Raw genomic sequence first — 15,586 nt, forward strand, 5'->3', positions numbered from 1 at the left:
TTCAACTAGTGATGTTCGACGGGCACGTCTACTAGTTCACTTTAACCCTAAGTTACAATATATGCACACGGTGCATCACAAATTGTAACGTTCGTTTTATCGGCTTCTAACCTCACTACGCACACGGTGTATTTAATTGTCCAACATCCACATTTACAACCATAATCACTACCAAATTTGCGTTCGATTTTCAGTCACGGACTGCACTACGCACACGGGGTGTTCTAGTCTGCAATGTTTGACTACGCCACAAACGCAATCAATTTCACTTTTCGGCCACGGGCCACACGACGCACACGGTGCGTTCTGTTTCAAAACGCAATCTTCGGCCACGGGCCTCACTAATTGCTCTTTTGCACACGGTGCAAAGACTGCCAGAACCCGTACTATGCCACGGACATAACGTTTTCTGACCTTCGGCCCCGGACCGAACTTTTGCACACCGCACACGACAGCAACTAAATTTCCGTAAGCACTACATTTGGCGGACAAAATGTCCACTCATCCGGTTTGATTGGACCAAATGTTTAGTTCGATAGCTTTGTGCAGGGAAATTAGTCACTGAATCACAACACAAGATTTTGCCTTGAACAATTCTTAGTTTTATTGAAACCTTTTTATAGAGCGAACTGAACTCATTCACTCCTTTGAATGGACTGTAGTGTAGGTACTCTCTCTATTTTCTCCTAATCTCTGCTGTCTGCCCAAACGTAGCAGGTTCATTCACGTTTGCGCTTTGTGCTTTCACGAATCCATAAAACTCTCTTGTCTATAGACGAGTGCACGGATGGATTTGAGTTCACTCTCTTGACAAAAAGTGACACAATAGCGGGGCCCTGTTTACTAAAAATGAACGCATGAATAATACTCGCGTAAAATTTGAAACGGACCTATAAACTTTAGTACACAAAACTGGTTAACCCCTTTTTGCGCGAACCGAATACGCCCACGCAAACTAACAACATCATCGGGTAGGTAAAATTCTCCCCTTCCCGATAGTGCTCTTGGTTTGCGTAGGCGTTCTAGCAAATTGTTTATAAATGTTGATGGACCTTTTCAAATGTTACGCGAGCATTATTCAAGTGTTCATTTTTAGTAAACAGGGCCCCGCTGTTGTGTCAATTTTGTTTCAGTAGATGAACAAAAGTTCACCCGTGCACTCGTCTATAGTGTCCTGCGCCGCGCTGAAATACACATTCTGTGCGCCATCAAAGCAACCAGTTTTTTCTCTTTTATTCTGACATAGTCATTTTTTCGTGCATAGAACTGATTCAGCAAACTCGATTAAGTTCATAACGCACACGTAGTTTAACCTATAAGGAACAACTTTGCCGAAGACACCATTACGATTCAAGTTAGTATTATGGAGATATTAATTAATTATGTGCATTCTGCTCGTATATAACAACAAAATACAGGCAGCTTATGCAACGTGTCAACTAGATTACAACTAAAAATAAAAGTTCATATTTTCCATAGATCAACATCCTTTTGGTGCGATAACCACTCTCTGTATGTTTCAGTTCTTTTTGACGTTACACGGGCTGGTGCTTTTGGTTTAAAGTTCATATGGGAAATTTGGTTAAATTTTTCATATACAAAATGCTTATATACATTCAAAAGCGAATATCTCAATAAAACTAACTGGACTCATGATGCAATACTACTAATCAAATCGATGGTAAGAAAACTTTTTTTATGAGTATAGGAGTGTCATTTTTTCAGGTATTTTATCCAAATTCCCCATACAAAATTCATACTAAAAGTGTTATATCCGAATGAGCTAAAATTTTCAGAGAGTGATTTTCTCACCTAATGGCACAAATCTAGGGGTTGGTTCGTGGAAAATTAGAACTTTTATTTGTGTGGGCCAGTCTAATGTGAACTTTCTGGAATTTTAAATAATTTCTTGTACAATTTGTAGTCAGAAAAGTAAATGAACTTTTCCCTTGGACAACTGACAACTTCCAGAATTAGCAACATGGGCCTGTCCCAAGGTTCATGTCTCAGCCCTCTTCTTTATAACTTTTATGTCAAAGATATCGACAACTGTTTGGCAGAACAATGCACGCTAAGACAACTTGCAGATGACGGTGTGGCCTCCCTTAGCTCAATCGGTAAAGGCGTAGCTACAATGCAAGACCATGCTAGAGGTGGCTGGGTTCAATTCCCGGTCCGGTCTAGGAATTTTTCGGGTTGCATAATTTCTCGACTTCCCTGGGCATAGAAGTATGATTTACACATAGAAGTGGTACAGGCATCGAAAGCTCTCAATTAATAACTGTGGAAGTGCATCTAGAACACTAAGTTGAGAGCACGCAATAAGCTAATATGCGATATGCAATAAGCTTGAAATGCGAAGAAGAAGAAGAGGAAGATGACGGTGTGGTTTCCGTAAGAGGTCCACATGCCGTGGACTTGCAAGGACCATTGCAAAGTTTTTTAGATAACTTGTCTTCTTGGGCTAGGAATCTAGGGATCGAATTATCTCGGCAGTGAACTGGTAGTGTTTACTCCAAAGCGGTACCCAGCCCAAATCCAGCTTAATCTTTTGGGCAGAAACATTACTCAATCATTGTCTTTCAAGTACCTTAGGGTCTGGTTTGATTCAAAGTCCACTTGGAATACCCATATTACGTATGTGAAGCAAAAATGTCAGCAGAGGATCAATTATCTCCGTTCAATTTGCGGCACATGGTGGGGTGCTCACCCGGGAGACCTCATAACGCTTTATAAAACAACTATTCTCTTTGTTCTAGAGTACGGCTCTTTCTGCTTTCTCTCGGCAAGAAAATGTCCCCTAATAAAATTGGAACGAATTCAATATCGTTGTCTGCGTATTGTTCTCGGCTGTAGGCACTCAACGCATAACATGAGTCTCAAGGTTCTAGCAGGAGTAACAATCTCCAGAACCGTTTATGGGAGCTCTCTCTCTCACAGAATACTAATCAAATGCGGAGTAACGAACACACTTATAATTGCAAATTTTGAAGAAATTCTTGGGCTGAACACACAATTTCGATTTATGAGAATCTACCACCACTACATATCGTCAGATATGTGTCTTCCTTGTTACACTCCAGACCGTGCTCCCTTCACCAATCGCAGTTCCTCAATTGAATATGATCTGACCATGAAACAAGCAACTCATGGGATTCCCGATCAACTTCGAACTTTTATTATCCGACGTATTTTTACTGAAAAGTACCAACACGTCAATTGCGTGAATGGATATTTTACAGACGGGTCTCGTCTCAGTGGATTCACTGGCTTCGGTGTCTTCAATGAAAACTCTAGCGCCTAGCACAAACTCCAGAAACCTTTTTCCGTTTTTGTTGCTGAGCTGGCAGCAATCAACTTCGCATTGGGGATGATTTCCAACATTCCCGCAGACCATTACTTCATCTTCTCGGATAGTCTCAGTTCGATCGAGGCTATTCGGTCGATGAAACAAGGTAGGCACTCATCTTATTTCCTTTCAAGGTAAGGGAACAGATGAATGTGATATATATGATTACCTTTCTATGGGTCCTCTCACATTGCTCAATCCCAGGCAATGAGAAGGGGGACTCTCTCGCAAAAGTGGGCGCGCAGGAAAGCGAATTTTACAAAAGGCAAATTTCACTCGATGATTTTTACCACTTAGTGCGTCAGAGTACCCTTTCGAGTTGGCAAACCGATTGGGACAATGGAAATCTTGGACGGTGGTTACATTCAATTATTCCTAATGTTTCTTCGAGAGCTTGGTTTAAGGCTTGGACTTAAGTCGTGACTTCATTCGCGTGATGAGTAGACTTATGTCCAACCACTTGCTAGATGCTCATCTCAATAGAATAAACCTCGTGGACAGCAACATCTGTCGGTGTGGAAACGGTTACGATGACATCGATCACGCAATGTACGGATGATGCCGCCGCCAGAGAGCGTTTTCTGAATACCCTCGAGACCCAAGGAAGACAACCCTATGTTCCTATCAGAGACGGGGAGGGGGGAGCTCGCGATATCTGCTATATGCAGTCGGTTTATGTGTTTCTTCAAATGTCTAGTATAATAATTTAATTCCTTTGTCTTTTGTCTCTCTTTAATAGTTTTTGTTTGTCTTGTCCCCCCGTCTCGATGAGTCACCACTGGTCACCATAGCCGATCGAACTCCAGACGAAACTAAAACTGCACTACCGTTCATACTGGCGACAATGCTCTGATGAGACAACGAAATCTTACCACCAAGCTCCTCCCCTGATCCTATCCTTCGACAATGTACCTCTCTAACCTCGGGTAAGGCGTCGTTTGGACACTGAAATGCAATTAAATGCTTTTTTGATAAATTACCGGAACAGTTGCCTCACAAAAGATAAATGTTTACCCTCGGAAAAAATATTCTCCTATAGACCAAAAGTCTTGTTGGATCTCCTTGACCCTAAAAAGAGTTATAAAGAACAATTTATTCAATCTGAAAAGGATTCGATCATAAATACGAATCTGTCGAATAATCTGGTTGACCCGTTCGATAAAGTTATAAATGAGATAAAATCTGGCACACGCAGAAAAAATGATTTTTGTTTCAGGGCGTGATGTATTTTGTTATTGATTCAAACATATTACATATCACTATTTCAACAAAACATATTTTTGAACCAACAAAATGGTTTTTAGAATCAACAAACAAATATTGACTATACAACCGGTCTGTTGGTTCAAAAATATTTTTCTTTGAATTAACCGAATAATATATTTGAATCAATACCAAAAATATATCCTTTGAATTTTTTTTTTGTTTAAAGAGACTTTACCCTTCAAGGGCATTCGTCTCTGAATCCATTTGAATTTGAAAATCATTTCTCTGCGTGTATAACAATGTTCGACCTCGAAAGGTGGCTTGAAGCCAAGTTTGTGTGTTGACTGAACACGTTTCTGATTTGCATTGGAACTATAGTAACTACTGCACACAGGTGTGGAAGAGCTGCCTTCCTGCACATTCGATTGCCGTCAATGGATGGCAATCGATGTCCGTCGGTGATTGGCACTTGATTGCGGAACAGAGAGCGACGTTAAATAAAGGAAAGAAGAAGAATATCAAAGTGCAGAAATTAATTTTTAATTTATCTCTGGACCAATCATCTCATGATTTTTTTTTTGTTCGTTGTTTGTGTCCGGTGTCGAACCGAAACGCTTCTCTATCTTCAAGTAGCTTCGTAACAGGATATGTCTCGGAAAAGCTTTATACTAGAACTACATTACTCCAAAAACTATAGCAAAAGAATTCAAACATTTTTTTTCCAATGCCACCAAAAGAAATTCTGGAACATTTACTCTGTAAGCTATCATGCTAGGAACAACGGTGGCACTCTTACCCACCTGACCCTAAGTTGTTCCGTTTTCGAGAAATCTATAAAAACAGAAAAACAATATGTAAACAACCAGTATGCTAAAAATTACAGAAGCTAACAATATAATCATTGGTCAGTTTTTACCCAATACAAAATATCCTCCACGTAGAAATCGACTCCAATGAATGCGGCACGTATTCCCCGCGTAAAAACCGACCCTAGTGTATGTAAAATAAAAGTAGTAAATGTATAAAAAGTACCTGCGTAAGTTTTCTCAGTGCTGCGTCAATATCATTTTCATGCATCGATACTGCATAATTAAGCCACAGATATCTTGATTGATACATTATGAAATTTTCCTCTGTTAAATAGGACACATATAATTGAAGATCATTGGCAATATTTTTAAACAAACGGTTGTCTTCGCTGAAATATCATAAATTATAAATTTTCAATACTATATTTAAATCGATAGGTCCCTTACCTTTCACCAAAACGCAGCAATTTTCCTTCTGTGTTATCGTGGAATAATTCTAAATAAAGTATGGCCATTCGAAACAAACCTGTTATTTCATCATTCGTTAGTTGGTTCCAAGATTGATAATTGTTATACGTTGCGAAGATGCCATAAACTTGAATGTATAAAGTGCAAAGCTCCTGTGGCATTGGTTCATTCCAATATAATGACAGATTTAGCAAATAAGTGTATATTAGGAGATACGAATCAATTTCGCGATGCTAGAATGTTATTGAATTAACAACAAATTGAAAAAATAATAATAATAGCACCAGGGTTACTTCCACTCACTTGCTATAAAAAAATGTTTTTCTGAATTATGAAATCATGAAATAGTATAATGCTAATTAGTACTTGTAAGTTACAAGAAGAGGTCATGAATTGTATATTTGACACATAACATCTGTCAATATTGCTTTCAGTGCGTCACAATCAGCGATTTTACGACTCGTGAGCGCTCACTCTGAGTGAACGCTCACGAATCATAAGATCGCTGATTGTGACGCTCTGAAAGTGGAATTGACAGGTTTTATGAGTCAAACACATACTTTACACCCTCTTCTTGTCACTTACAAGTACAACATATCATTATATCATCTAATGATTGCATAATTCCGAAAATTATTTTTTTATAGCAAGTGAGTGGAAGCAACCCTGAATAGCACATACCTCAATTTCAGCAATCATGCCATGAAAGCTTATTGTACTATGCTTGATAAAATGTCGCATTGTACTCGGAGCAGCATATTTTTTGTGTTTGAAGTTTTCATTCTTATGTCCATAGGGTTGATCCGAAAACGGTGATTTGTTTTCTTCATATGTTTTTCTGAAAACCAAAAATATAATAAAAATATATACAGCCATTCCATAGCAAAACGATTTAGGGGTTCTCAGAATTTCGTAAAAATTGGTAGTTGTGTTCCTTATCGCAAAACATTAGACCCATATTTTTTTTTATTTTGTCATTAGGGTGACCATTTTCAAAAAATATTTTTTTTCGATTCATAACTTTTGAACCGATTTCAAAGATCAAATGAAAGGTAGTTAAAAATAATTCTTAGGAAAAATAAAATGAATTTAAAAAAAAATGATTTTTATTGAAAAACATTGAGTGTACATTGTATTTGTTTTTTTTATGGTTTTCATGGTTTTTAGATAGAGGCCGAAATATGTTTTTATGTTTTCCCTTGAAAATTTGGGCTTTTTTACACATTTTATCACTAAATCAGTGATGTGTTTTTTTTTTAGTTATATATTTTTTTAAGTTATCAAGTTTTGGGTTTTTGCTCAATACTCCTATGCGACTAGACTACTATGCGTCTCCATCGATTTATAGCGACTGTAACATGGTCACGACATGCTCATTCGATGAAAAATCTTACAAAGAGGGGAGAGGTTTTTTTTTTAAATATGAATAAGTCTAAATCCTTAAAAAGTGCATACGTAATTATTGAATGGTCCCTTACCACAGCAGTCAAATCCTGCTTTAAAATGCCGGATAGTAAGGAAAGTTATTGAATACAGGGGATAGTCAAAGTAACAGTGTTAATAGTTAAAAGGTGAGAAAATAAAGAGATGTGGATGATTTTCTATTCACACACTTAGATTATTTTACAAGGATCAGTATTTTTAATGGATTTTTGAATTGTTGATAAAGTTGGTATACATTCAAATAACCGTTATCCAATAGGAATCAATGAAATTGAAAATTTTTATTTTCTATCATTAAATGGGGTTAACAGTACTGTGCTATGCATCTTCCCAATGCAATAAATTAGCAGAACACTATTCACAATTCATGTTACAAATATTAACGTCAATACTCATTTCATTTTGAACCATAAGCAAACCGAAATGCAACGGAGAGAGGTAGGTCAGGAAAGCATGTGTGGTACGATTGCATGAATGCGAACGACCCAAACACTTGTCTTGCTGACTCTAACATTTTTCCTACGTCGGTACATAGCAGAGGTCTCGTGTATGCGGACGCAGTAAGGAAACGAAAAGTGTCAAATAGCAAAACATTATCGATGGATGCGTAGAATGTAAAATAACTAAAATGTTCAATGTTTGTCAACACCTTCCCAGGCGTCTCGATCTTTCTCGTTTTAACTCACTAGTTTAAGGAAAATGCAATGTAAGAACTTTGTAAACTCTCGTTTCGGCTATATAAACCCTGTAAGTTGAATGAAATAAAGGCTTTTTCGACAAGCATCGACAAGGAACGAATGTGCTCTATTACTAGATACCACATACCCAGCTTGTCCAAACCAATGCGCCCTGGTGCTACCACTGGTCACCAGCAACCGCAGTTTGGTTGAATTGGTCTAGGAAGTCCCCTAGCCAAATCCTTGCACGACGCAAGTCCCCGTCGGTTATTTTCACCTCGTCACAACGTGTGCATAAGTTTAGTAAACGCGAGTGAAAGTATGTGAAAACTGACAGTGTTGAAAACGTAAGTAATGTATAGTGTGGCATGGAATAGTACTAAATATGTACTAGTTAAGTTCGGAACTCGTTTCCATTCAAAGTTTTGAAATTAGGGAACATTCATTATCCTCCATTGAATTCAGTTTTCTCAGTTCTTAGTTCCTATCCCATTCAAAATTAGGTTCCAAACATGTACAACCAATTTTCAGGTACGCACTGAATAATGTTTATTTATAGTAACCGGAGTGAAAATTCGCTATTTAAAATGCATTTCATATAACATATTATTACATATTAATGTTGCAAAATTATGACAGATAAACTAAATCACTAAATGAGTTTGATCTTTATCTTTGTTCAAACCAAAATCAATCAAATAGCGAACGCTGTAATTCAATAAATTTAACGACAATTATCTGTTTATTTGTAACTAGCAATAGTCCCAATGATGTATTGTAAAAAAAAGTACAGATTATACAGACTACATATACTACAGTTACTACTGTTACAAACCAAAATAACTAGGAAAGCATTGTCAAGTTACTAAAAAATTATAAGTCTTAAATTTTACACTTAGCTGTTGGGCATCAAGCGTCTTCGGTCAGCAAAAAAGGCAGAGAATCTTCGGCGAAGCATATTCCGTGTCAAGTGGAAATCGAACATCGACGCTACTCGGTTGAACACTCGCTGCAAGCCGTAAATAGCGCTCCTTAAGCTATAATTAGTTCGAAGAAGTGGAAGTCTCAGCATAAGACCACAGACAAACAGACGTAACACTTCATTGTGTATCTTCGTCCACGCATTTAACGGTTGATTTGAATATTATCAGTTCCGCGAACTACTCACCACAGCGAGTTAGCGAGCAAGCTTGTTTTCCGCGAGAAGCCCGAGAGATGTCGTTACTGAGGTCCTATGTTTTGAGATACTATGTTTTCAAGAAAAACTTTTTCAAAGAGTTACGTCTGTTTGTCTATGATAAGACTGTTGCGTAGTGATCGAGGTTGAACATTAATTTCCACTTGTTGTAGAATTGCGTCGCAGTCGATTCTTCCTTGCAGAGTATAGGCGACGGTTAAGGCTCTGAAAACATCTCTTCGGATACGCAAGGGCTCGACATTGATCAATTGGCAGCGATTCTCGTAGCTTGGAAGACGAAGTGGGTATCTCCAAGGTAGCTTACGGAGCACGACGCGAAGAAAACGTCGTTGAACAGATTCAATTCGCTCGGCCCCATTATTGTAGTTCGGGCTCCAGACTGCAGAGCAGTATTCCAACGTAGATCGTACGAGAGAGCAGTAGAGCGATTTCAAGCAGTAAATGTCCGTGAAGTTCTTAGTAATCTTGAAGACAAAGCCATGCGTTCTGGACGCTTTGTCGACGACATACTATATATGGTGTGAGTATGTCAGCTTTGAGTTTAGAAAAAACGCCTAAGTATTTCACACAATACACCCGTTCGATAGTCGTGCCTAGTAGATTGTAGTTGAAAATAATCGGTTGTTATTTGCTTGAGAAAGTAATAACTGTACATGTTGGAGATCAGTAAGCCATGAAGCGAGATCGGAGAAAATTTTCATTCCCCTAACAACCATTGTTAATTGAAGATCAATAAAAAATTTGTTACCCCGTTAATTTGACTGTGTGTTTGATTCCTCTGCACAGTTTTATAAGAAACTGTGTCCATGAGTTCAAGACCAAGCGTGTGAAGAAGATTCCGTTCAGGTGAGCGAACTGTCGGCGTGAGTCCGAACCAGCCGCCTGAAACATTGGTCCTTCTGTCCCGTCCTCAGGTGAGCGAACTGTCGGCGTGAGTCCGAACCAGCCGCCTGAAACATTGGTCCTTCTGTCCCGTCCTCAGGTGAGCGAACTGTCGACGTGAGTCCGAACCAGCCGCCTGAAACATTGGTCCTTCGAAAACCAACTTCCAGTTTTTATGTTAGAACGCCTACATTGGCCTAAACGTTGTAACGCAGGTACAGTCCCAAAAAACCTCGAAAACTACTATTACCAAATTCCAAACCTAGAACGAAAAGACACAATGCAACGTACTCCGGTCAGACAAAATGTGTAATCTGAGGAGTCTCGTCGTGTCACTGATTCTGTGAGGAACGAGCAAAACGAAGCCGGTAATGTTAATTCGGCCCCACAATCATTAAGAAGTTGCGTTTCGGTTAGTGGCGCTAGCAAACGATCGCATAGAGCAGGATGTCAGCAGCTAGCAAAGCGCAAAGTCAAATTAGAGCATTGGAACTTGTCGACGAGCTTGAAGCCTCTTTAAAGCAGGATAAAATTCTGGCTGAACAGCGTTTGGAGGCTCTCAACATCCAGAAAGAGTTGGAGCTCAATAGAGAACAGAAAAAGGCAGAATTCATCAAAAAAAAAAACGCGAACGAGCAATTCAAATCAATGAGCTGCGTTCCCGTTCGGGAGCCTCAAGTTGTAATTCTGTGCAACGTGTACAGGACTGGGTAAATGCAAACGAGTATCCAGTGCAAGATTCCGAGCACCGTACTAAAAATATTCAGCCTTTAGTAGCAGGTAACGGTATGAACGAAGTTCTCAGTCAAGCATTCAAGGCTCTTCAAAGTCGACATGTAAGAGATTTACCGCCGTTTTCTGGAAACATTATGGACTGGCCAATTTTTGAAAACGAGTTCAAGACGTCCACCAGTGAGTGCAAGCTGACGGACAGACAGAATCTCAGGAGATTGAACATCGCATTGCAAGGTAAAGCTCGTAGAACTGTGGAGTCTCTTGTGCTATGCATCTTCCCATGCAATTAATTATCCAGTACCAGCAAGAACATTTCCATTTCAATCACAGTCAGATGGCCAGCACAGCCATCGATGCAATTTCGGAAACATACCATTTAACACGCAACTAAGGAACAGCCAGGCATGTGCGTTATGAACGTAGCAATATAATAACCCAACACATGTTTTGCTGACTCAAATTGCATACCGGGACAGCCCCAATAAACAGCATAAGCAAAATAAATCAAAACAAAGGCATCGATGGGCGCGCAAGGGCAAAAACCCAAATATCAATATTTGTCAGCATTATGTCCCAGGCGTCTCTTTCGTTCTCTTTCTAACCCATTAGAAGATAGGAAAATTCAATGTAAATTGTTGTAAACCGAAGGCTATAAAAGCCAATGAAATTTGTAGAATAAAACAGTCTTTTTCCAACCAGAGACTCAGCTTTCCTCAAAGCGATTTTCGACTGTAACCAGTCGTAAAAGACCGCTAACTGAAGAACTCTTCCCACGGCGAATCTAAGTCCTCGCGACTGAAGATAACCGCCTGAGTCTCCATGCGCACGTGCGAGTAAGTTGTGATGAGCGCGCCAAAGTGAGTGCGTAGTGTTGTTCACCGCAATGTTTCCTTAAGGAAGAAGGAACATTGCACATGGCGACCGTGACAGGACAAATTCCCTCTACCCAGAATTGATACTATACTAGACCAACTGGGTAGAGCAAAATATTTTAGCACCCTAGACCTTATGTCAGGTTTTCATCAGATACCTCTCACCTCAAAATCACGAAAATATACAGCTTTCTCAACTCCATCAGGCCATTATCAATATACGCGAATGCCATTTGGACTAAATATTAGCCCAAATAGTTTCCAGCGTATGATGACAATAGCCATGGCTGGATTGACACCTGAACATGCATTCATTTATATTGACGACATTATTGTTATAGGATGCTCTATCAAACATCATTTGACAAATTTAACCAAAGTTTTTGAACGACTAAGAACTTACAATTTAAAGTTGAACCCGAGCAAATGCAAATTTTTTCAGTCCGAAGTAACCTACCTAGGACACAAAATTACCGATAAAGGAATTTACCCTGATGAAACTAAATTTTCTGCAATAAAAAAATTTCCCATTCCGACAAACGCTGACGATATACGCAGATTTGTCGCATTTTGTAATTACTACCGTAAATTTGTACCTAATTTCGCAGAAACAGCTAAACCTTTAAATGACTTGTTGAAAAAAAATACAAAGTTTAATTGGACTGATAACTGTCAAATAGCTTTTGAAAAATTAAAATCACACTTATTATCACCGCAAATTTTAAAATACCCCGACTTCACACAAGAATTTACTATTACCACTGACGCATCTAACGTAGCATGTGGTGCAGTGTTATCACAAAATTTTGATGGTGATGACTTGCCCATTGCTTACGCTAGTAAGACCTTTAACACAGCAGAAGCAAGAAAACACACTATACTACAGGAAATGATAGCCATTTACTGGGCTATTAACCATTTTAAACCATATATATACGGACGAAAATTCAAAATAAGAACTGATCACAGACCTTTAGTGTATCTCTTTGGTATGAAAGAACCTACCAAAAAGCTTACACAAATGCGATTAGATCTAGAAGATTACGACTTCGAGATTGAGTACATCAAAGGCAAAAATAACGTAGGTGCAGATGCACTCTCAAGGGTAGCAATCACATCCGACGAATTAAAGCAGATGTCAATCTTAACTGTGAGCACTAGATCTATGACTAGAAACCGAACTATGACAAAGGAACCGAATTCAAACGATCTGTTGGGTGGCCAACCAACAATCTATGAAACGGACTATCCTTCAAAAACTTACCAACTACCAAAAATAGTAACCGAAATGAGCTCAAACAAAATAACTATGATAATCACGGATCCAAAAGAAAATAAAGAAATATGCGCAATTAGAACCGAAGAGATTCAGACACTCGAGTCAGTCTATTCAAGGTCAAATAAAAGTAAAGCAGTCACAACCGATGGAATTCAGACTCTAGAGTCCGCTTGTCTAAAGTTGAATGGCATGCTGAAACATTTAAAAATAAAGAAGCTAGCAATGTCAACAAGCAATACAATATTTGCGATTTTACCAGTAGAATCGTTTAAAAGGGTCGCGACCAAAACATTAAAAGATGTGGAAATTTTACTATACAAGCCACAAATTAAAATTACAAAACCAGAAGAAATTGAAAAGATATTATATGACTACCATGTGACATCTACGGGAGGTCATATTGGGCAAAACAGGTTATATAAAAAATTAAAAGAAAAATATACATGGAGAAGTATGAAAAAGACAATCACAAGGTTTGTAAAAGATTGCAAATCATGCAAAGTAAATAAAGTATGCAAGCATACTAAAGAACCCAATATAGTGACAACAACACCTGCTAAACCATTTGACGTCATATCAATTGATACAGTAGGACCATCACCAAGAACAAACAACCATAATCGATATGGCATAACTATACAATGCGATCTGACAAAGTACGTGGTCATAATACCCGTGCAAAACAAGGAAGCTACAACTATAGCTAGAGCTTTAGTTGAGAACTTTATACTTACATACGGAAAATTTATTGAACTTAAATCAGACCAAGGAACGGAATATAATAATGATATACTGAACCAAATAGGAAAAATACTAAAATTTAAACAGAATTTCGCCACAGCATATCATCCACAAACTATAGGTGCGTTAGAAAGAAATCATAGATGTCTCAATGAGTATCTACGGTCCTTTTCAAACGAACACCATGACGATTGGGATGATTGGACTAAATTTTATACATTTGTCTACAATACTACAACACACGCGGATACAAATTATACTCCACATGAATTGGTATTCGGAAGAACAGCAAATTTACCACAGGACATTTTCAAAAACAAAATTGAACCCATTTATAACATAGAACTATGCTATAACGAACTCAAATTTAAACTGCAGAAATCCAATTTGATAGCAAGAGAAAATTTGATTAAAGAAAAACAAAATCGCTTACAAAATCTTAATAAATATATAAATCCAATTAATTTATCTATAGGAGATTTAGTTTATATTACAAATGAAAACAGAAAGAAATTGGATCCTCATCATATAGGACCATTCAAAGTAAAAGATGTAAAAAATCAAAATTGTGAACTAGAAGAAGTGAACTCAAAAAAATCAACAACGGTACATAAAAACAGAATCATAAAAATGTAAAACTTATAAAAAAAAAGGACATATTATACACCACTTAGAAATGATAAGTAAATTAAGAGACCCACCGAGCCTAACTTGCAAAAAAAAAAAAATGAGAATCAAAAAAAAATATAGTGAAAAGCAAGTAGGTGAAATTTTCCCGAGCTTTGCTCGAGGAAGTGCATTAAACTCGGTTAAAATAAGTATTAATTTTAATATTAATCATATTCTCAAGAAAATTTACAAATAAAAAATAGAATCAAAACATTATATTTAAATCATGTAAAGACCTCTGGGATACGAAAATTATTATGAAAGATTTCATTACAAATTCCATTACATCTTTCAAAAAAAAGGGGGGAGGTGTGCTATGCATCTTCCCATGCAATTAATTATCCAGTACCAGCAAGAACATTTCCATTTCAATCACAGTCAGATGGCCAGCACAGCCATCGATGCAATTTCGGAAACATACCATTTAACACGCAACTAAGGAACAGCCAGGCATGTGCGTTATGAACGTAGCAATATAATAACCCAACACATGTTTTGCTGACTCAAATTGCATACCGGGATGGTCTCGCACCACAGCCCCAATAAACAGCATAAGCAAAATAAATCAAAACAAAGGCATCGATGGGCGCGCAAGGGCAAAAACCCAAATATCAATATTTGTCAGCATTATGTCCCAGGCGTCTCTTTCGTTCTCTTTCTAACCCATTAGAAGATAGGAAAATTCAATGTAAATTGTTGTAAACCGAAGGCTATAAAACCAATGAAATTTGTAGAATAAAACAGTCTTTTTCCAACCAGAGACTCAGCTTTCCTCAAAGCGATTTTCGACTGTAACCAGTCGTAAAAGACCGCTAACTGAAGAACTCCTCCCACGGCGAATCTAAGTCCTCGCGACTGAAGATAACCGCCTGAGTCTCCATGCGCACGTGCGAGTAAGTTGTGATGAGCGCGCCAAAGTGAGTGCGTAGTGTTGTTCACCGCAATGTTTCCTTAAGGAAGAAGGAACATTGCACACTCTGCTGTCTGCTCCAGAGAACGTTGGCCTGATAATGAAGAAGCTGAAATCGAATTTTGGACGCACCGAGTGGGTGGTGGCTAACAGAATGGAACTGCTCAGAAACCTGGATTCTGTCAAGGACGGTAATATTGAATCTTTCCGTTCATTCTTCAACACTGTTATCGGAACTGCGGTAGCGCTGAAAAATGTCAAGGTCGAAATGTATCTGATGAACCCTGAACTAATCTCCCATTTGGCCGACAAGCTACCTGTTTTTAGCAAGCAAATGTGGGTGCGGCA

The 15,586-nt window shown here is 38.3% G+C and overlaps 1 protein-coding gene across 6 annotated transcripts in view; it reads right to left on the reverse strand.

Annotated features, from left to right (window-relative positions):
• Positions 1–15,586, reverse strand: part of LOC135707022 (calcineurin-binding protein cabin-1-like) — a 340,814-nt gene that overhangs the window by 254,626 nt on the left and 70,602 nt on the right. For 2 of the 6 annotated variants that reach the window (XM_065228744.1, XM_065228741.1), the window contains exons 6-9: positions 6,514–6,670; positions 5,812–6,065; positions 5,588–5,753; positions 5,356–5,386 (exon numbers count right to left, since the gene is read on the reverse strand). In XM_065228744.1, the coding sequence (XP_065084816.1) occupies positions 5,356–5,386; positions 5,588–5,753; positions 5,812–6,065; positions 6,514–6,670 (608 nt within the window). Of the gene's footprint in view, positions 1–999; positions 4,418–5,355; positions 5,387–5,587; positions 5,754–5,811; positions 6,066–6,513; positions 6,671–15,586 lie in introns of those variants that run through there. The other 4 variants (XM_065228739.1, XM_065228740.1, XM_065228743.1 and 1 more) reach the window with 3 other exon arrangements.

Source organism: Ochlerotatus camptorhynchus, unplaced genomic scaffold (assembly GCF_037179485.1).
Source record: "Ochlerotatus camptorhynchus isolate MF236.1 unplaced genomic scaffold, CSIRO-AGI_Acam_v1.1 ptg000301l, whole genome shotgun sequence".
Lineage (NCBI taxonomy): Eukaryota > Metazoa > Arthropoda > Insecta > Diptera > Culicidae > Ochlerotatus > Ochlerotatus camptorhynchus.